The 22,818-nt window shown below is 44.6% G+C and overlaps 1 protein-coding gene across 2 annotated transcripts in view; it reads right to left on the reverse strand.

Annotated features, from left to right (window-relative positions):
- LOC129818306 (synaptic vesicle glycoprotein 2C-like) overlaps positions 1 to 18,931 on the reverse strand; it is a 61,243-nt gene extending 42,312 nt beyond the window's left edge. The window contains exons 1-3 of one of the 2 annotated variants that reach the window (XM_055874058.1): positions 18,681 to 18,931; positions 4,029 to 5,072; positions 1,184 to 1,364 (exon numbers count right to left, since the gene is read on the reverse strand). In XM_055874058.1, coding sequence (XP_055730033.1) covers positions 1,184 to 1,364; positions 4,029 to 4,647 — 800 coding nt within the window. In that variant the 5' untranslated portion in view covers positions 4,648 to 5,072; positions 18,681 to 18,931. Of the gene's footprint in view, positions 1 to 1,183; positions 1,425 to 4,028; positions 5,073 to 18,680 lie in introns of those variants that run through there. The other variant, XR_008753921.1, reaches the window with a different exon arrangement.
- Between the last annotated feature and the right edge of the window lie 3,887 nt (positions 18,932 to 22,818).

Genomic DNA, 22,818 nt, shown 5'->3' on the forward strand with positions numbered 1-22,818 from the left:
ATAGCTAGAGAGAGAGAGAGAGAGAAAGAGAGAGCCATGAGAGTAGAGCGCTGTCTGGTAGAGTACTGCATGGTCAAAGAAACCCCTACCTCTCAACCAATGAGAACACAATGTCGTCATGGAAGATTTTTAGTGGAAGAGAACTTAATGGAACTGTCACGGATCCCTCCAGAACTTTCATCACGCACACCTGGCCCCTATTCCCACTGATTAGTATCTGTATATATGATATTTGCCCTTTGGTTTCCATTGGGGGGTTGATTGTTACTATGTCCGTTGGTGGGTGTACCTGTGCTGTGTGTTTTGGGTTTTCGTGCCCTTGTGGATTGCGTAGATGATTACGGGTCTTGTCCTGTGAGTTAATCATTGTGCACGTGTGTTATTTATTCAAGGTACTCCTCTGTCAGAGTCGTGTGTATAGGTGGCAGGGAAGTCAGGCGCAGGAGAGTCAAACGGAGTGTAAATGGAGTCTTTAAATATATGTCCACTTAACATGCTCCAAACACTAATATGTACATACATAAAATAAACATGGGTACGAGGACCCGTCGCGCACCTATACAACCATAAACAACACTGACATAAAACAATCTCTGACAAAGACATGAGGGGAAACAGAGGGTTAAATACACAACAGGTAATGAATGGGATTGAAACCAGGTGTGTGGGAAGACAAAACAAAACCAATGGAAAATGAAAAATGGATCAATGATGGCTAGAAGACCGGTGACGTCGACCGCCGAGCACCGCCCGAACAAGGAGAGGCAACGACTTCGGCAGAAGTCGTGACATCCTCGCTTTTTTGTTTGGGTTTCAACCCTGTGTTTTTGTTACGTGTTTGTTTGGTCTTCGTCCCCGTGCCTTTACACGGCACGCCCTAATTTGGGGTATCATTTTAAAAACTATTACGCATTCCTGCGCCTGTCTCCCAAATCTCTTCATACCAGCGTGACAGGAACTTATGAAGTGTTCTAGGAAAGGTTTAGAGGAAGGAAATGTTCTACAAGACATGACACATTATAAAGTACTATAATAGAGTAGAATAGAATAACAGAATAGTGCACAGTATAGTACAGTACAGTATATTATAGTATAGTAAAGTATAGTACAGTATAGAAGAGTAAATTAGAGTAGAGAAGTATAGTAGAATATAGTAGAATAGAACATAACGGACACCACTCACCCGAAGCCGGAAAACATGCGGCAGAAGAGGAACATGCCGTACCCCTGGACAAAGGAGGAGAGGAAGGAGAAGAAGCCGTTGACAGACATAGCGATGAGCAGGCACTGTTTACGGCCCACCTTGTCTGACAGACCCCCCCAGAAGAACGCCCCCACCATCATCCCCAGGTACACTATGCTACCTGCAGAGAGAGAGGGAGGGAAGGGGAGGGAGAGAAAGAGAAGGGGGTCGAGACAGACAAAGAAAAAGAGTGGGAGAAAATGAGAGAGGAGAGGGGAGGGAGAGGAGGGGAGAGAGACAGAGAAAGAGAAAGAAAGACAGAAACACAAACATAGAGAGTGGGAGGGTGGGAGGGAGGGAGAGGGGGAGGGAAAGAATAATGGGTAAGAGAGGGAGTGAGAAAATATTCATTTACACAGTGTTGCCTTTTTAAGTGTCCCTTTTATATTTTGCAGCACTTGAGAATTATCTGATCCATCTGGACCAAGCATGTTTATTTTTTAAGGCAAACTGCTGACTATGGAGAAGACACACACACACAGAAGCAGTGTGTTGCACGCATAACCTGTGTCAGAATTGCTGCATGTCTGACTATTAGTACAGTCCACAGCAGACAAGGTCACGTGGTGTGATTTAACCAAGCCTGTCAATTCCCAGTCATTGATAAACAACTGAGGGATCACAGAGATCTGGTCAATCTGATTGGACAGTGCCTGGGGACCTGCAGACAGACAGACCTACAGTAATAAAGAACACACAGGCAGCCATGAAGCCACAACACTAACTGAACCTCACCATGGAGTATCACTTCATATCACAACACTAACTGAACCTCACCATGGAGTATCACTTCATATCACAACACTAACTGAACCTCACCATGGAGTATCACTTCATATCACAACACTAACTGAACCTCACCATGGAGTATCACTTCATATCACAACACTAACTGAACCTCACCATGGAGTATCACTTCATATCACAACACTAACTGAACCTCACCATGGAGTATCACTTCATATCACAACACTAACTGAACCTCACCATGGAGTATCACTTCATATCACAACACTAACTGAACCTCACCATGGAGTATCACTTCATATCACAACACTAACTGAACCTCACCATGGAGTATCACTTCATATCACAACACTAACTGAACCTCACCATGGAGTATCACTTCATATCACAACACTAACTGAACCTCACCATGGAGTATCACTTCATATCACAACACTAACTGAACCTCACCATGGAGTATCACTTCATACCACAACTCTAACTGAACCTCAAAAATATTGTGTTCTGACAGCAGCAATTGATATGGGAGAGTTTCATACCACAACACTGACCTGAAAACAACTGTCTGAGTGAGCTAACAGAAATGGTCAAGTCTTGTTTTTCCGCAGGAAGGGAGTGTGATCTCTCTTCAAGTCCCAAGGGACACTGGGAAGTGGAGGAGGGGAAAAGGGGGCAGAAAATAATCCACTTCACTCCAGAATCGAGAAATGTTAATACAAATTATAATCAGTGTTTGTGGGGAGAGGTGATCGTTTACCGACATTATGCCTCATCACTGCCGGGAAGGCCAGAGCCCACAACCCAGACCCTTCCTGTTTTCTTCACTTCTGGTTTCCCTTCTTTGAATGTTGGTGAAGCGACTGATAGGCTGAAGGTAGAGGGCCTTATTGAGACGTACAAATGGGACGATGAGAGACACTTATTCATTATAAGTGACAACAGACACTGGACTCTAAAGCAGAGACTACAGGACGGTTCTACATGGAAACCAAAAGGGCTCTAACTGGAACCGAAAAGGGTTCTTCAATTCCCAGTCATTGATGACAGGGGATCTACAAAGGGTGCAATTCCGTCTTTACTTCTTACCACAACACCTGCTATGAAATAATGGGATTCACACACATTTTTCTGAGAATTGCTGTAAGGGACGTTCACTTCCACAACAAATGACTGTGTAATAAGCATTATTCAAATGTAGCTGCATTTAGTCTAATTGAATGTAAAGAAAATCCTACTCTTTAGAAATATTTCTGCAGACTGTCTTTCTGCTCTCTCCTCTCCAACGGTACGGTACAGCGGGCAGCTCTGCCTTAAGCCCAGAGGGACTTAACTAACTCAATGCTAGCTGCTGCTGTTATCTCCACCAGACAAGATGAGCATGCCGAGCGGGGAGCGGCGTGGTGAGTTTGTCTCGATGATAATTAGCTCTTATGTGTAAGCATAATTCCCCCTCCACGCTACGCTCCTCATCACTCTGTTCTGAGGATGGATGAGAGGATGAGAGGAGAGGAAGGCAGACAGCAGAGAGAAACAGCTGACAAATTGGGGATCTGGAACATTGGGAACATTCCGGATGTTCTTTGAGGATTCCCCCAGCTCCAGGGAATCCCCTGAGGATGATGTCTGATCAACAGGTCTGTCTGAGAGCAGCTGTCAGACAGACTGGTGTACAGCAGGAATACAGACCTCTCATTTTAGGAGACTAATTACAACTATTTCTATTCATTTGAGCAAATGGCAGTTCCACACTCGCACTCACACACAGTCGCACACGTACGCGCACATACCGCACACACAGCTCTCTACTCAGGCATCCAAATACCTGGTGCCATGACAACCAAACCTGTTCTAACGTAATGAGAGTACATTTGAAAATGTCATCCAATGTCCTCACTGCCCTTATTTCTACCAACACAAACACACCACTCACACACACACACACACACACACACACACACACACACACACACACACACACACACACACACACACACACACACACACACACACACACACACACACACACTCTCTTCCTTACCTAGCCACCCAGCTCCAGAGTTGGGAACACACATGTCAGTCTCGGCGCTGGGCAGGACGAACCCCACCACAAACACCTCAACACCGTCTGACATCAGCGCCATGCCCAGCACAAAGAACAACTGCCACTGGAACCTGCCATGGCCACACTCCTGCATGATCAGTTCATACTGCTGGGCCAGCTCCTCCTCGTCTGCCTGCCTCTCCAGCTCCAGCTCCTTACGGTCCCTCAGGCTGTCTGAGACAGGTTGACCCAGAGAATCCTGCCCATCCCTGGGCATCCTGTCAGTGTAAGCAGGCACCCCCTGGTACTCCCCCTCGTAGATCTCATCTTCATCATCGTGACCCTCTGTGGCGTCACTGGCGTAGTGTTCGCCGTCTTCGCCGTTGGCTGTGCGGCTGCAGGGAAAGTGGCCGTTGCTGTCGGGCTGTGTGTAGCACATGTCGTCATTGTCTTTGTCCTCGTTCTGGAACTGGCTGTAGTTGCGTTGGGAGGAGTACTCGTCCGTGGCGCGGTTCACGATCTTGCTGACCTTCTTGGCGGCGTGGCGTTTGGCCTCTTTGGCGATGTCTTTGGCGCCCTTCACCAGCGACATCCTGTTGTTGTACGACTCATCCATCTCACTAACTCTGATTGGTCATCTATCTATCTATTTGTCTTTATTTGTCCTTTATCTAACCTGCTAGGTCAGTTGGGAACCAATTCTCATTGGCAAGAATTTCTGCCAAAGAACTGCAGTGGAGGACAACTTAACTGTCAGAAACTTAACTTACGTTAGCCTACTTGCTTACATTCTTCTGAAGTATCAGAGTGTAAGTTACTGAATGGCAATTCAGTTGCAGCAAACCACAGTAAGTTTGGAGGTGGTTCAAATGGTGCTAGTGTTGGCTAGGATCGCTAGCTGTTGCTGCTGTGGTGAGGGAAAGCAGATCTCTACGGCAGTGGGATGGGAGCAGTGACAAGGTTGAGCGGTGAAGACAGCTGAGTTCCAGTAATAGAGATCACCATGCAGACTGTGGTTAGATCTGGTCACAGCTCATCTGTCTGAGGAGAGAGAGAAATACAATGATTTGGATACAGCAGTGTTCAGGTTCCCTTTGTCAATATAAGTTCCGACAATCAGGCTTTCTGCAGAGTGGACTATTTCTGCCGGTAGTTAGTGAGGAACCCTTGAGGCCTTCAGTGTACGCCAAAAATCTTCCTCAACAATATCAGGGGATATGTCTGTCAGTCTGTGAGGTCAATGGAAGGAAATTAATGTAAAAGGCTGAAACAGGCCAAAAAAAGAGAAGGGGATAAATAAAAGTGGATAGATTCCATGCACCCTCTGACTGGAATGGGCCTCTGAGACACCCGTGTTTTCTGTTTGGGGTCTATGACATCCATCTAGGTCTGTGTGATCTGTCAAGTTCTATTATCCATTATTCTGTATTCGGTCTAGACTGGTCTAGAGTCTGTATATTCTGTCTGAGCCTTTGTGTTCCATTCCATCTAGCTCAATGTATTCTGCTGTTTTCTTCCAGGAATCTATGTACTGCTCCCAGGCCAGGCTACAGTACACTACAGTCCAGTACATGTCATGTGGTGTGGGACTGGCGTCCTCCTCTGTGACTACTTGACACTGTGACTGAGGATCTCAGAGGGCCTGTCAAAACATCAGGCCTCACCATTATTATATTTACTATTATATTTACGTCATTTAGCAGACGCTCTTATCCAGAGCGACTTACAAGTACATACATTCATACTTTTTTGTACTGTTTTTGTACTGGCCCCCCGTGGGAATCGAACCCACAACCCTGGCGTTGCAAGCGCCATGCTCTACCAACTGAGCCACATCACCACCCTGCCCTCAACACCACAGCCTGCTGACAGACAGCATCTCAGACATCATATAACAAATCAAATGTTATTTTAACAGAGCCTACATACCGTATAGGACACATATCCCTAACATTATTTCAAGTGGAGTTATTTTAGATAGTACACAGTATTATCTATCTTGGATAAATTCTCCAAACTTGTTTTAGCATGATATCTGTTTATGTCCCAGGACTCGAGTGGAGTAGAGTGTAAAGTACTGAGGCTGGGCTGAAGGGTGAAGCTGGGTTGAGGGGTGGGGCTGAAGGTAAGTGTGGGGTGAGAGATGAGGCTGGACTGAGAGGTGAGGCTGGGTTGAAGGGTGAGGTTGGGTTGAGGGGTGAGGCTGGGCTGGGCTGAGGGGTGAGGCTGGGTTGGGGGGTGAGGCTGGGCTGAGGGGTGAGGCTGGGTTGAGGGGTGAGGCTGGGTTGAGGGGTGAGGCTGGGCTGAGGGGTGAGGCTGGGCTGAGGGGTGAGCCTGGGCTGAAGGGTGAGGCTGAGAGGTGAGTGCGGGGTGAGGCCACCGTATGTCTAGAACAAACTCAACCAGCCCTGAGGTCTAGACCAAACTCAACCAGCCCTGAGGTCTAGACCAAACTCAACCAGCCCTGGGGTTCTAGACCAAACTCAACCAGCCCTGAGGTCTAGACCAAACTCAATCAGCCCTGAGGTCTAGACCAAACTCAACCAGCCCTGAGGTCTAGACCAAACTCAACCAGCCCTGAGGTCTAGACCAAACTCAACCAGCCCTGGGGTCTACACCAAACTCAACCAGCCCTGATGTCTCGATCAAACTCAACCAGCCCTGAGGTCTTGAACAAACTCAACCAGCCCTGATGTCTCAATCAAACTCAACCAGCCCTGAGGTCTAGACCAAACTCAACCAGCCCTGGGGGTCTAGACCAAACTCAACCAGCCCTGAGGTCTAGACCAAACTCAACCAGCCCTGAAGTCTAGACCAAACTCAACCCGCCCTGTGGTCTAGAACAATCTCAACCAGCCCTGGGGTCTAAACCAAACTCAACCAGCCCTGAGGTCTAGACCAAACTCAACCAGCCCTGAGGTCTAGACCAAACTCAACCAGCCCTGAAGTCTAGACCAAACTCAACCAGCCCTGTGGTCTAGAACAAACTCAACCAGCCCTGTGGTCTAGAACAAACTCAACCAGCCCTGGAGATTTTGCTGCAGTCAAATAGAGTGGAAAGCAGCGTTGTTCTGAGGGGGGATGTTTGTAGTCATGTGTGTGATGTAAAACGCAACTTTATATATCCGTGAGTGTGTGTGCCCATATGCATGTGTACAGTATGTGTACAGTATGTGTACAGTATGTGACGTGTGTGCACCACAGGTATGTTATACGTATGTTCTCGTCCTACTTCATTCCACCAAATCAACTCAGTCCGATAAAACAGGTCAACCAAAGGTAAACCACACTGTAACAACAAACAAAGAGACAACAATAATCCACCACCAAGACAACAAACAAACCCCCAGCTATCTCTACTTCCTGTTCATCTGGCCCATCTAGAGAGGAGAGAGCCGTCTCAGAGGCTGCGTACCAAATGGCACCCTATTCCCTACATATTGCTATGGACCGTGGTCAAACATAGTTCACTATATAGGGAATAGTGGTGCCATTTGGGACACAGACAGTGTTCTCTTTCCGTTAGACAACTCCCCTAAACTCTATGACAGTAATGTAGCTTCTCTAACACAGTGTCTGACGGCTCAGTGGTGTCCGGCAGAACATAAGACTCATCATCACACTGGATACTGAGGCTCTGCACCCAGGGGGGAAGGAGGGAATACCTGATCAACTCTATAACTAACTTAGACTGAACTTTTACAAAGGGGGGTATGAATGCTGGTGGGGATGGGATACCAAGCAGCCAAGATAGGGGTGGGATATAGAGTGTGGAATAGGAATGCCTGTGAAGTGTTTAAGTAGAGTTTGATTGAAAGACTCTTCTCTTTCGCTGTCTCCTAACTTCTCTCTCCCCCTCTATCTCTCTCTTCCTCCCTCCAACCCCCTCTCTCTCTCTTGCCACAATTTAAACGGCTGGCCAGATCGGCTGTCCATTTGTTTTTAAATTATTAAATTATAAATTATTTATTTAACCAGGTAGGCTAGTTGAGAACAAGTTCTCATTTACAACTGCGACCTGGCCAAGATAAAGCAAAGCAGTGCGACACAAACAACAACACAGAGTTACACATGGGAAGAAAAAAAACGTACAGTCAATAACACAATAGAAAAAACAAAGTCTATATACAGTGTGTGCAAATGGCGTGAGGATGTAGGCAATAAATAGGCCATAGTAGCGACGTAATTACAATTGAGAAAATTAACACTGGAGTGATAGATGTGCAGATGATGATGTGCAAGTAGAAATACTGGTGTGTAAAAGAGCAAAAAAGTAAATAAAAACAATATGGGGATGAGGTAGGTAGATTGGATGGGCTATTTACACAATGGACTGTGTACAGCTGCAGCGATCTGTTAGCTGCTCAGAAGGCGATCCGCAACTTAAAAGGCCTTGTCGGTCTGTTGGCATTTCATTATACTGTATGATGGTGGATCCATCCCTTCCTACACATAGTTAATATGCTAATGGCCCTTAATGTTGACATAAGTCGCCGCTGTGCACCTTGAGATTCCCAGATAACACTGTGAATGTATATGGTACATCAGCATAAACACACACACTGACAAAGTTGTGGTCACAAAATCACACTTATGCAGAATTCACACACACATCCACCCACAAATCCAGTCAAATGCCTGTCCACATTTCTATCCCTGCGTAGCGTAGCTGCTGTGCCTAGCACAGTGATTATGGTTACTATAGGCTCACGGTGCGTTTTACACAAAATGCACATTTCCTGCTGGCTGGAATCAGGAGCCTGCTATGAGGGACAAATGATTTCCTCCTAGTGGGGCTGTCATGGCCCGCTGACGCCACACAGCCATCTTCATTATCACACACACACATGTGCATGCACAAAAGCGCACGCACGCACGCACACACACACACACACACACACACACACACACACACACACACACACACACACACACACACACACACACACACACACACACACACACACACACACACACACACACAGTGAATCACAGAGAAGGGGAGATTTGTCCCATTTATGGGTCATAAAATGTAAAGCTGAATAAAAATAAAAAAGGCCTTCATCTGCACTGTGATATAGAACAGACAATAGCTCAGGACAGGTGGTACGGGCATGACATATTTCCAGATCCAACCAGGGTTGTGATCAGTAAACAAGAAAACATAGCATGATCAGTAAACACGAAAACGGAGAGTGACAAAAAACTTGGAATGGCGATGTATTACCTCCTCCATTTAAAAACATTTTCTCCTGTTTGGTGCTTTCTGAACACTACCCAGGTATTCCTCAGGGAGAGAATGTGGTGTGTGTGTGTGTGTGAAAGTTGGAGATGTTTCCTTATAAGGATGTTTCAGGAAGGAACGACACCATCCTCTAGTCTAGGTAGCTGCAGGATACGGCAGTAGCATCAGAAATGGTTTCCCCGTGCTAACCGCTCGAGCTGCCAACTCCGAACCCCACTCACGCACGCACGGACACACACATACACACGCAGCAGTTTATAATTTACGTTCTGCTATAGACAGGCACAGACACACACACACACGCACACTGGCAAGTCCCTCTGTTGACAAAAACACGCAGTCACACACAGAAACGCACACCAGTATACAATTTACTGTAAGTCCTGATTGAACGCACGCAAGTGCACACACACCCAAACAAACAAACACACACACACACCCACCCAGCTGCCTGGCTAAGTGCAGCAATTTAGTGATGGATGGCTGTGTGGGTTGACTGGACAGCACCTGTAGGAGACCCACCACGGATGCCCAAGACAGTTTCATAGAGGCACTGAGGACTGTGTGTGTGTGTGTGTGTGTGTGTGTGTGTGTGTGTGTGTGTGTGTGTGTGTGTGTGTGTGTGTGTGTGTGTGTGTGTGTGTGTGTGTGTGTGTGTGTGTGTGTGTGTGTGTGTGTGTGTGTGTGTGTGTGTGTGTGTGTGTGTGTGTGTGTGTCCGAGTTCATGACCTCTCTACCAGCAGGGGAGAGACATCTTGGTTCCAGTCCAGTGGTCAGCTGGCAGGCTGTGACATCATAAGGTCGTGATCCTGGAGCTGTGACATGTTGTGGGTTGGTGGAGGCTCCAAGATGGCAGCTTGAAAGCACGCTTCCTACCGAGCTCTGCATATCAACTTTTGAAAGATAGTGAAAAAGTGTATTGTTTTGAACTACCAAACTAATACTTTTCTTGCTAAAAACACCAGGTTATTGATGATTTAAGATTATATTTGTCACAAATATGCCGCTGGAGAGACGAAGCAGGTACGGGGAGTAACATTTAATAAATAACGGACATGGAACGAGACATAAACAGCGTTAGCAAACAGAAAACAATCAATGCAGAAGCGGGGAACAGAGCTGGGGAACTGACACATATAGGGGAGAAAATGAACAGGTGATAAGAGAGTCCAGGTGAGTCCAATAACGCTGATGCGCGTGACGAGGAAAGGCAGATGTACGTGATGGATGGCAGGAGTGAGTGATGCAAGGCATTCTGGCGCCCTCAAGCGCCAGGGGGGGGAGAGCGGGAGCAGACGTGACAGTACCCCCCCTCTAGGGGCGCCACCCGGCGTCCCACCTGGGCAAACCGGCCGAGACATGGGCGCTGGGCAAGCCGGTTGAGGCGTGGAAGCCCAACGAACCGGCAGGAGCGTGAGAGCCTGCCGAGCCGGCTGAGGCATGGGAGCCTGACGATCCGGCTGAGTCAAGACGCCTGTCGATCCCGCTGAGGAAACCCGATGATCCGGTGAAGTGTGACGTGGGATGGGAAGCCACCGAGCCAACCGAGGCAATGAAACCTCTCGAGCCAGCCAGGGCATGAAAGCTCGACGGGCTGGCTTAGGCACCCCCGGTTCTATCGGCGGCAGAATCCACCCCCGACGTCACCGACAAAACAAAAAACAAACAAACAAAAAACTCCTGGACCGGCTGGGCAGACAAGAACTGACGATCCAGCTGAGGCCCGACGTGGGATGGGCGCCATCCGAGCCAACCGGGGCAAGGAAACCTCTCGAGCCTGCTAGGGCGTGGAAGCCCGACGAGCAGGCTAGGCACCCCCGGTTCCATCGGTGGTGACCCAGAGCCGATGCCACTAAACCAACCAGAACGCCAGTACTCCCCGATGCTTCGTGTGATGGCTTCTGCATTCTGTCACAAATATGCCGCTGGAGAGACGAAGCAGGTACGGGGAGTAACATTTAATAAATAACGGACATGGAACGAGACATAAACAGCGTTAGCAAACAGAAAACAATCATTGCAGAAGCGGGGAACAGAGCTGGGGAACTGACACATATAGGGGAGAAAATGAACAGGTGATAAGAGAGTCCAGGTGAGTCCAATAACGCTGATGCGCGTGACGAGGAAAGGGAGATGTACGTGATGGATGGCAGGAGTGAGTGATGCAAGGCATTCTGGCGCCCTCAAGCGCCAGGGGGGGCGGGGGAGAGCGGGAGCAGACGTGACAATATTTTCCAAAATGTCACAGCGCGCTGACAGAGGAGAAATCTTATCGCTACCTCCTCAAGCATCATCCAATGTCATTATACAGGAGGCAAATGCTTTGATTGACAACTATACTGGTCTGACAGACTCTATGACACTTTGCGTGTCAGGCGAGGATTTTCCTTCTTTGCCTATAACCCCAAGCAAACCTCCAGCTTCCAAGAAAGGCATGTTTGAACTGGGCCCAGATGCCACTGCCAATAATGATGTTATCGCCACTCTTTCCAGGCTCATCAATGCAAGGTCCGATGCCTTAGAGAAAATGGTTGGCGACAACGCAATGAAAATCGAGGGCTTAAAAAAAACAGTTGACTATGCATGCATGGAAATCAGGGATGTTAAGAAGGTCACCCACATCGAAAAGCATGTCGAAAAGGAGGGAAAGATGGACTTGTGCCAAAGAAGAATCGCGGAACTCGAAAGCTACTCCAGATGGTGGAATCTGAGACGGTATGGAGATCCCAAAGCAGATGGGGAGAACGTGCGGCAAGAGACCATCAAAGTCTGCCAAGCTATCCTACCTGTGGAGAAGGCTAAGCTAGCAGAGTTTGTCGACACTGTACATCACCTTGGCACGAGAAGGCAGGGTGACTCCAAGCCCAGATGTGTCATTCTCCAGTTCACATCACAGATCTACAGGGATGCCTTTTGGAAAGCAACCAAGAAATCTACTTTCCTACGCGATAACAACCTGCGGTTTGCTGTAGACCTCTCGAAAGCAGACAGAGAAAGGAGAGAAACTGTGGCCAGCTGTGGAAAAAGCACAAAAAGAAGGGAAAGCGGCTTACTTCATCGGAGGGCGCGCTTTCATCAACGGATCCAAAATCAACCTTCCTCCTTGACTATTGCCATGGACTGTGCCTAGTGGTCAACATAGGCTACCTAGATAGCTACCTCTGATGTGAGCAGATCCCACTCCTGGCTCTAAGGTGATTTAACCTTCGTTCTAACTGCACAGGACTACTGGAGTAATGGATATTTACTATTTTATTTATTCTCTCACTTCTGATATTTTTACCTGTAGTATAGGCAGTGAGCAAGCTCTTTGTTGTTTCTTGTTCTGGCAATTAGCTTTCTTATGCTAAACTATTCTCACTCAATTATTTATATCTATTTGGTGTGCAACGCTGGTTTCCTTGCATTCTTTTTCAATTTGCAATTGTTGTTTAGCTCATAGTACTTTGTTCTATATTCCACTTTGTTGTTGTCTATAGTTTCACTCAATGCTAGGGGGTTAAGAAATAATGTAAAGCGCAAGGCATTATTTTTATTTGCCAAACAGCTTAAAACAGATGTATATTTTTTCCCAAGTCTCATTCAGTTGCTACCGACGTCAACTTCTGGAGATCTCAGTGGGGTAATGATGTATGTCTCTCTCATGGTTCTGAACGCTTTGCTGGAGTTATCACTCAAAAGAATAATTTCAATGGAAGTATTTTGCACTCCGACTGTGACCCTTCTGGTCACTTTCTATGTCTTGTTATCAACTGTAACAACATCATCATTATTATTAGCAACATTTATGGTTACAATTCCAAACTTGAAAATGATCACTTACTTGAATCTTTAGAAAAGCGTATTCTCCATTGGCTAACCAAGTTCCCGAATGCTTTACTTATAGTAGGTGGGGATTTTAATATTTCTCCGGATAATTTAATTGATAGATGGCCTCCGGGACAGTCCACTTCTATGAATACAAGTTTGAGGCAGTTTATGGAAAGGTTTGATATTATAGATCTTTGGAGAGTAAAGTTTCCTAATGACAAGTCTTTCACTTGGAGTAATGAGGCATGCTCCAGACAATCACGCATAGATTTTTGGCTGGTGTCTAAATGTTTTGATAAACAGGGCATTTCTGTTAACATCCTTGCCACTCCCCTTAGAGCTATTTTTATTGACATTAAACTTTTTATCTCTGATAATGGCCTTGGCAGAGCATCCTACTGGATGCTTACTATCTCTATATTAAAACATGAGTTGGTCAAGATGGAGATAAACAATTTAATTACACACTTTTGGAACAAAGCTATAAATGACCATTCATACAGTAATAACTGGGAGCTTTTTAAATATGAGGTTGGAAAATATTTAAGAAAATATGAGAGTATTCTTGCCAAGACGAGGAGTGCTGAAGAAGAAAGTGTAATTACAAAGATCACCGATTTAAAAAAAAAATGTTTTTACTTTTATTTAACTAGGCAAGTCAGTTAAGATCAAATTCTTATTTTCAATGATTGCCTAGGAACAGTGGGTTACCTGCCTTGTTCAGGGGCAGAACGACAGATTTGCACTCTTGTCAACTCGGGGATTCAATCTTTGAATCCAACGCTCTAACCACTAGGCTACCTGCTGCCTGTTGAAAGTCTCAGAGAGGAGGACAAATCTGTTCTGTTTGAGCTACAAAACAAGTTGGATGATATGTATAAATTGAAAGCAGAGGGAGCCTTTGTCAGTTCTAGGAAGAAGTGGCTAGAGGAGGGTGAACAAAATTAATCTTATTTTTTAAGGTTAGAAAAATACCACTCTAAAAATAATACAATTTAACATTTAAATATTAATGGTCTCATCACAGATGATCCCAAATTAATCTCTAACTTTAGTTGCAACTTCTACAGGAATTTATATTGTTTTATAACAATTTTTTTTTACTCTCTGGGGAATGTGAAATCAATTGGGGGGAACAGTGTGATGACCCTATTATAGTTGAAGAGATCATTTATTCTATTGAACACCTTAAAAAGAATAAGTCTCCTGGGACTGATCTGCTGAGTTTTACAAAACTTTTTCTCAACAGTTAGCCCCATTTCTGTTGGAGGTCTTTTCTGAAAGCATTACAAATAATGCTCTTCCTCCCAGTTTGACTCAAGGTCTGATTACATTAATCCCTAAAGCCCAAGAAAGACTTGCTTCTACTCGATAATTGGCGTCCAATCTGTCTGCTCAATAATGACTACAAAATATTAGCCTCTATATTTGCAAAAAGAATGAAGGCAGTATTGGACTCAATTATAGAAGAAACCCAATCTGGATTCATGAGGAATAGACATATATCTAATAATATCCGGCTGGTGTTAGACCTTATTGACTATTCTGATTTAATCTTCAAAGATAGTTTTATTGTCTTCTTAGACTTTTATAACGCCTTCGATACAGTGGAACATGAGTTTCTATTTCTCTCCCTTGAGAAATTTGGTTTTGGGGAATAATTTTTTAGTACTATTAAAACTCTTTATATGAATGGGAACAGTTCAATTCAATTAAAGCATGGCACTTCTCCTACATTCGATTTGAGAAGTGGAATTAGGCACGGTTGCTCAATTTCGCATTACCTCTTCCTGCTTGCAACCCAACTTATTACAAGTTCTGTTAAATCCAGCGATATAAAGGGATCTCTATTGTTGACAGAGATATTATCATAAGTCAGTTTGCAGATGACACAACCCTCTTTTTGAAAGATGCTGACCAGATTCCTAGAGCAGTCGATGTGATAAATATATTTTCCAAAGCATCTGGTCTTTGCCTAAATCTTAATAAGTGTGAACTGTTTGCTGTTAAAGACTGTGTGATACCCTCTATATGCAATATTCCAGTCAAGGAAAAAGTATCATCCCTTGGGATTACCTTAGGATCTAAGGATCAACAGGAAAGATGCTCATAAAATGTTATACCTATTATTGAAAAAAACTAAAAGAAGTTGAACCATTGGTTGCAGAGGGATTTATCCTTGAAAGGTCGAGTATTGCTTTCTAAAGCTGAAGGTATCTCCAAACTTACTTATGCAGCCCAGTCCCTATATCTTGACAACAAAATAGGTAAAGCGGTTGACCAGGTGCTTTTCAACTTCATCTGGAAAAATCGTACACATTTTAATAGGACATCTGTCGTTATGAACTCATATGAATATGGTGGTCTCAATTTTTTTTATTTTCCTACTTTGAATAATACTTTTAAGATAAATTGGGCTAAACATTTCTTAAAGAATCCAACTTCAATTTGGAATTTCATCCCTCATATTTTCTCCCGTTTTGGTGGCCTCAATTTTATGTTACTTTGTAACTATAACATTGATGAAATTCCTGAAAAATTATCTGCTTTTCATAGACAAGGACAAGGACAAGGACAAGGATTCTTAGTGTGGTCAATAATATATAAACATAATTTTTCCCCATTTGGAACAATAAGTACCTTTTGTATAGAAACAAGTCTTTATTTTTCAAGAACTGGTTCAATAATCATATCCTGCTGGTGAGTACATTTTTTAATGCAGAAGGATTGTTACTCAATTATGAGGAATTTTTATCTCGTTACAATATCCCTGTAACACCTAGAGAGTTCGCCATAGTCCTTCATGCTATTCCATCTGGAACTCTCATGTTATTCAGAGGTGTAGCCAGAGCTCACCTTCTTGACCTACCCTCGCTTAATCCAGTTGACATTCCAATAGGGAAAATTTGTTTCTGCTTCTTCCCTCAGAACAACAGATCTATACGTGCTTTATTTCAAAGGGATATTGTATCCATTCCTTATGTCACAATTTACTGGAATACATTGGCCGCTAATATCTGTTGGGAAAAAGTATGGTTATTACCACACAAATACCTGCTTGTTAACAAGGTCAAAGAGGTCTCTTTCAGAATGATCCATAAGTATTACCCTGCGAATCATTACCAGAAGAAACTCAAAAAATACATTAACATTGACTGTACTTTTTGTGTTGAGCATCCAGAAACAGTTTTGCATTTATTTTGGCATTGTCTACATGTAAAACAATTATGGAAAGATATTCACAGTTTTATAATTGTTCATATTCTTGATGACTTCTGTTTGTTATGGGAGAATGTGTAGCTCGGTTTCCTTAAGTATAATAAAGATAAAGAAAAACAATTTTACCTCATGAATCTAATTGTGCTAATGGCAAAATGGCAAATTCATAAATGTAAATTCAGTAATAAAAAACCACTCTTCCGTGTTTTCTATAAGGAATTAGAGTACTACATTAAGACCATTCAACATTCTTCTAATAAGAAAGCTGTTAAAACAATCAATATGTGTGCATCTTTTAAGGTCTTTGTATAAGCTGTAATTTGTTGTACCCCCTAGCATATGTTATCATTGTCTATCTGTATACTTGTATGTATACAGATTATTGTACTTTTTTTTAACATGTTGTGGGTTGGATGACATGAATTTGTGAGAACTCCCAATGCCTGAAATATTTTATTTATTTTCGATTTTTTGGGGCTTGTAGTTCTGTTATGCAATCAGTATACTGACATAAAGACCATAACATATGGTCTCTAAATCAGTTGCAAAAGTAATTACATTAAATGTGAGTATATCAATGGAACAATCTACTCATCAGTTGATAAATTACACATTTTTCAAACCAATAAATTGTAGGCTGCTACATCTAGCTACAGATAGGCTATTGGTATTTTACTGCTATTAAGGCTTTGTTGAAATAAAATAAATGAGCTGGATAAGATTTCCTTTTATGATGCATGAACTCCAAAGATAAGCAGGGGAAAATACACACTCCCTTTATTCCAACCTGAAGTTGAGTTAAGGTAGGTTCTGGTAGGTAGGTTCATTGAGTTAAGGTAGGTTCATTGAGTTAAGGTAGGTTCTGTCCCAAAGCACCCTGATCCCTATGTACTGTAGTGTACTGCATTTGACCATAGCATATAGGGCTCTGGTCAAAAGAAGGGCACTATATGGGGAATAGGGTGTCATTTGTGACACACACCTGCCTGTATAGCTGAGCCAAGGAAATGTCAATATGCTATGTCCAGTCCTGCTCAAGCTCCCATAATGAACTGTTTAGAATCGGTCTCCATCAAACTGTCACACAGCCAATTTGACAGTAAAAAAGAAAGAGAGACATTGGGCCGATGGATAGTTGTGTATGTTCAGCCATTGACAATGGAGGCAGAGATAGTAGTACTGGGCAGACTGTCTTCGGTGTCTTTCTCCTCTCTTTCTCCCTCTCTTCACGCACCGCAGATTCACCCTTTACTACCGCGGCTCCGTGAAGTCGTGCGGAGGCTGCACTGCATGGCCACAGTAAACCCGGTCGGGAAGGACATCAATCACCGGCCGGACTTTTATAGCAAAATGCATCCCGTGATGTGATTTTCTGTCTTGTCCTGACATTGTGGTCGGTAATCAATTATCCATCCTCCTCTATCCTCGGACTGCTCCTCTCTCCGCAGATTACTCAGTAAAGCAGCACTATTTGTAGCAGCATCGAAATCTCTCTGCCTCTCTCTCGCTCCCTCTTTCTCTTTCTGCCTCTCTCTCTCGCTCCCTCTTTCTCTCTCTGCCTCTCTCTCTCGCTCCCTATTTCTCTCTCCCTCTCTGCTGTAATTGATGGCTCTGTTCCCTTTCTGCATAATGTGCGCGTGTGTGTGTGTGCGTGTGTAAGTGAGCCCGAGGCGAAGCCGGATAAGGGTAATTCAAATTCAGTGTAATATCCTATGGTGATTGATTGATGAGTTCCACGAGACGCTCTCGGGGATTTATAAGGCATAAACATATGTGTTGTGTTTTTTAACTCATTATCTTTCAGTCAATAAGTTTATTTATTTGAAAGGGTTGTGCGCATTCGTTAATTGATCAACTACATTTTTGTAGAACTGTTAGTCTAACCAGCTTAACTATAAACCTACTGAATAAATTAAATTAAGCATCCCATGTATCCTAGAGTAGCCTACATGAGTACAGCTAAATATCTAATTCATTCATGCGCGGTGATGTGATCTCAGCGGGATGAAACGTGTTGATCAGGTGTCCCACTCCAACAGCGACAGCAGTTACATTGAGGGCACAGCATGCGCAAATACCTACAACATTTGAAGTTCAGAAACGTGACACCTTTTAAGTTTCCCTCAAATATGCAAACGTGAAGCCTGTTTATTAATGATCTCGTATTCTATACATGTTGTAGCATACATAGCAAATATTTATAGTTATTGGTGAGCTAATCTAATGTGAGTACGGTTCGATACACCTTTCAAATCTACATGTATCCTACTGTAAACAGAGCAAAGATCACGGGGATAGCCCACTCACAATACACAGGGTTGACGTCAAAGAGATTAACTCAAATTAAAGTATAAAGACGGGGAAGAAATACTCACCGACTACAGAAAATAGGCAGTTCGTTACAACATCGCAGGGAGCCAGCTGTGTGCTTTTCCAGTCGATTTCCCCTAGTTTCCCTCGCGACACAGGAATGTAGGTAGTTAGTACCCGCGCGCTGAGGGTTCTTTCTCTTTTCTCCCGCTCTCCTCTCCTCCGCGATGCACGATGCAGCCGTGCCTCTGCAGTACTCAAAGAAAGAGGAGAGGACCCTGAGAGAGAAAGAGCGAGGGAGAAAGAGAGAGGGGATGGGGGGTGTGCTGTATATGAGGGACTAGGAAGAATGAAATCAATAATCGTATACCAGTGAAGTGGGTAATCCCGTGTAATGGAACAATCTGTATGGTATCTGATGCTGGGGACGGTTGAGTGTTGGAGGGAACACTGTCGGTTACGTTGCGAGTAAATACAAAAAAATACAAAAAAAATGAGGCAGATAAATAAGAGGATAGGCTACAACATCTAACAGCTGGTCTTGAGGTCAAAAGATAACTGCATAAACTATCAGACTAGTTGTGCATTCCTTTTTACAATTTGTTTAAGTAGACCTATTCAAGTTGGCTGAAATTCAATCGGAATCATACAACTTGCGAATGAGTCATATTTAAAGTGTATTTGTCATACACAGTAATGATGATTAACAATGATGTATACAAATATATTTTGAGAGAAGTCACTCCAGCAGCTTGGCCACTACTATTCTGATGGAGGCCCTAATATATGGATTTCATATGAATGGGAATACAAATTTGCATCTGTTGGTCACAGATACCTTAAAAAATGGGCGTGGACCAGAAAAACAGTCAGTATCTGGTGTGACCACCATTTGCCTCATGCAGCAGACACATCTCCCTCGCATACTTCAGGAAGGTTCCATGACAACAAATAATTCACTCTGATTCATATCCAACCCTGTGATCTTTAGCATCACCGCATTTTCTAAACGTGGATGAGAGAGGATACTTTTGCCCAAGAGCCTCCTGGCTCTTCAAATGCCAAAATGTAACGCCACTCCCAGAGGTTGTCCCCCAGACAGAGAGATACTGGTCCAGAAATAAAAACAAATATACTTTAACAGATGCAAGGATAAACCTACCTAATTGTATGTGTTGCTTAGAATAATTGGCTAATCTTATGGCCACTATACTGTATGTAAACATCAGTGGAGGCTGGGGACTTGAAAAATTGAGGAGGATGGGAGACCCACGGTATCGGAGCGGAATGCACAGAGACATCAAAGTGTGTTTAAAAATATTGTCAAAGAGTAATTATTTTAACCTAAAGCATTTAATAAAGATATTTATAGTACAATATTATGAGGAATGGGAATGAGAGGGCTACTTACACCGTTTTGGTAAGGGATCACAGCAGGGACTTAATGAGGGTATGAGGCATGAGCTGAGGTGTTCAGAGGCTTGACTGAACACATCAAAAGAGGCTTGACTCTGAACACCTCAAAAGAGGCTTGACTGAACACCTCAAAAGAGGCTTGTCTCTGAACACCTCAAAAGAGGCTTGTGTCACGTCTGCTCCCGCTCTCCCCCCCCTGGCACTTGAGGGCGCCAGAATGCCTTGCATCACTCACTCCTGCCATCCATCACGTACACCTGCCTTTCCTCGTCACGCGCATCAGCGTTATTGGACTCACCTGGACTCTCTTATCACCTGTTCATTTTCTCCCCTATATGTGTCAGTTCCCCAGCTCTGTTCCCCGCTTCTGCATTGATTGTTTTCTGTTTGCTAACGCTGTTTATGTCTCGTTCCATGTCCGTTATTTATTAAATGTTACTCCCCGTACCTGCTTCGTCTCTCCAGCGTCATCATTGTGACAGAATGCAGAAGCCATCACACGAAGCATCGGGGAGTACTGGCGTTCTGGTTGGTTTAGTGGCATCGGCTCTGGGTCACCACCGAGGGAACCGGGGGTGCCTAGCCTGCTCGTCGGGCTTCCACGCCCTAGCAGGCTCGAGAGGTTTCCTTTCCCCGGTTGGCTCGGATGGCGCCCATCCCACGTCGGGCCTCAGCTGGATCGTCAGTTCTTGTCTGCCCAGCCGGTCCAGGAGTTTTTTGTTTGTTTGTTTTTTGTTTTGTCGGTGACGTCGGGGGTGGATTCTGCCGCCGATGGAACCAGGGGTGCCTAAGCCAGCCCGTCGAGCTTTCATGCCCTGGCTGGCTCGAGAGGTTTCATTGCCTCGGTTGGCTCGGTGGCTTCCCATCCCACGTCACACTTCACCGGATCATCGGGTTTCCTCAGCGGGATCGACAGGCGTCTTGACTCAGCCGGATCGTCAGGCTCCCATGCCTCAGCCGGCTCGCCAGGCTCTCACGCTCCTGCCGGTTCGTCGGGCTTCCACGCCTCAACCGGCTTGCCCAGCGCCCATGTCTCGGCCGGTTCGCCCAGGTGGGACGCCGGGTGGCGCCCCTAGAGGGGGGGTACTGTCACGTCTGCTCCCGCTCCCCCCCCCCTGGCGCTTGAGGGCGCCAGAATGCCTTGCATCACTCACTCCTGCCATCCATCACGTACACCTGCCTTTCCTCGTCACGCGCATCAGCGTTATTGGACTCACCTGGACTCTCTTATCGCCTGTTAATTTTCTCCCCTATATGTGTCACTTCCCCAGCTCTGTTCCCCGCTTCTGCATGGATTGTTTTCTGTTTGCTAACGCTGTTTATGTCTCGTTCCATGTCCGTTATTTATTAAATGTTACTCCCCGTACCTGCTTCATCTCTCCAGCGTCATCATTGTGACAGCTTGACTGAACACCTCAAAAGAGGCTTGACTGAACACCTCAAAAGAGGCTTGACTCTGAACACCTCAAAAGAGGCTTGACTGAACACCTCAAAAGAGGCTTGACTCTGAACACCTCAAAAGAGGCTTGACTGAACACCTCAAAAGAGGCTTGACTCTGAACACCTCAAAAGAGGCTTGACTGAACACCTCAAAAGAGGCTTGACTCTGAACACCTCAAAAGAGGCTTGACTGAACACCTCAAAAGAGGCTTGACTCTGAACACCTCAAAAGAGGCTTGACTGAACACCTCAAAAGAGGCTTGACTCTGAACACCTCAAAAGAGGCTTGACTGAACACCTCAAAAGAGGCTTGACTCTGAACACCTCAAACCTGTCAAACTGCAGCAACCTTATACTTGTTCATTTTAATTATATTTAGACTAGATTAGGAGGGGGATTTCCTATACCCAGACACAGAGACAACAACTGATAGACAATAGAACTCCCAGGGCTGAGCTTGCTTTATGCATGTTTGCATCGTGCAGGCCTATGCAACTGTAGGCCTTGTAAAAAATGTACTCACATCTGACATCACTATTATGTTGATTGATTAATTCCAGTTACTCATTTTGGATTGAAAACGTATAGGCAGCCTAGCCAGCCCAATTTTGAATATAAAAAACATTCACAAATGTGCTGCGCCAACCTCTCCCTTTAATATTTGAATGGATGATGCGATGGAAGCTATCAAATCATTCTGAATTGATTTCGACATCCAAGAAAAGACAGTAGAAAGTTCCATATGTTCAACAAGTAAAGCATTGTAACGTGCAATTACCGCTGCAAGCTCCTTGTAGTTGCCCTTGTTAGAGGAACTTTCCCTCTCGTCGTGTCCTCTAAACAACGCAGTGGTGTTGAAAAGCCGCTTGAGAACATCCCTGTTTCTTCTTACTTCCTTGTTGTGTTGCTCAGTTTGAATACGCAGACCTTTGTCATGATCAATGCAGCTTTTTCTCAGAAACTTGAATCTGATGTGGGCATTTATATGCTCCCTTCTTCTGTTTTGCAGTTTAGCTGAACGATCAATGTTCTTCAGGTCACTCTACACCTCTTCGCCCCAAGGCTCAGACTTTTCAAAAATACAGGCGGATGATGAACGGCTCCCTGTTAACCAACTATACTTTTGATACCAGTTGGGATTGATGGAAGGCTCCCTGTTAACCAGCTATACTTTTGATACCAGTTGGGATTGATGGAAGGCTCCCTGTTAACCAGCTATACTTTTGATACAAGTTGGGATTGATGGAAGGCTCCCTGTTAACCAGCTATACTTTTGATACCAGTTGGGATTGATGGAAGGCTCCCTGTTAACCAGCTATACTTTTGATACCAGTTGGGATTGATGGA

The sequence above is a fragment of the Salvelinus fontinalis genome, chromosome 21, assembly GCF_029448725.1.
Source record: "Salvelinus fontinalis isolate EN_2023a chromosome 21, ASM2944872v1, whole genome shotgun sequence".
NCBI classification, from domain to species: Eukaryota; Metazoa; Chordata; class Actinopteri; order Salmoniformes; family Salmonidae; genus Salvelinus; species Salvelinus fontinalis.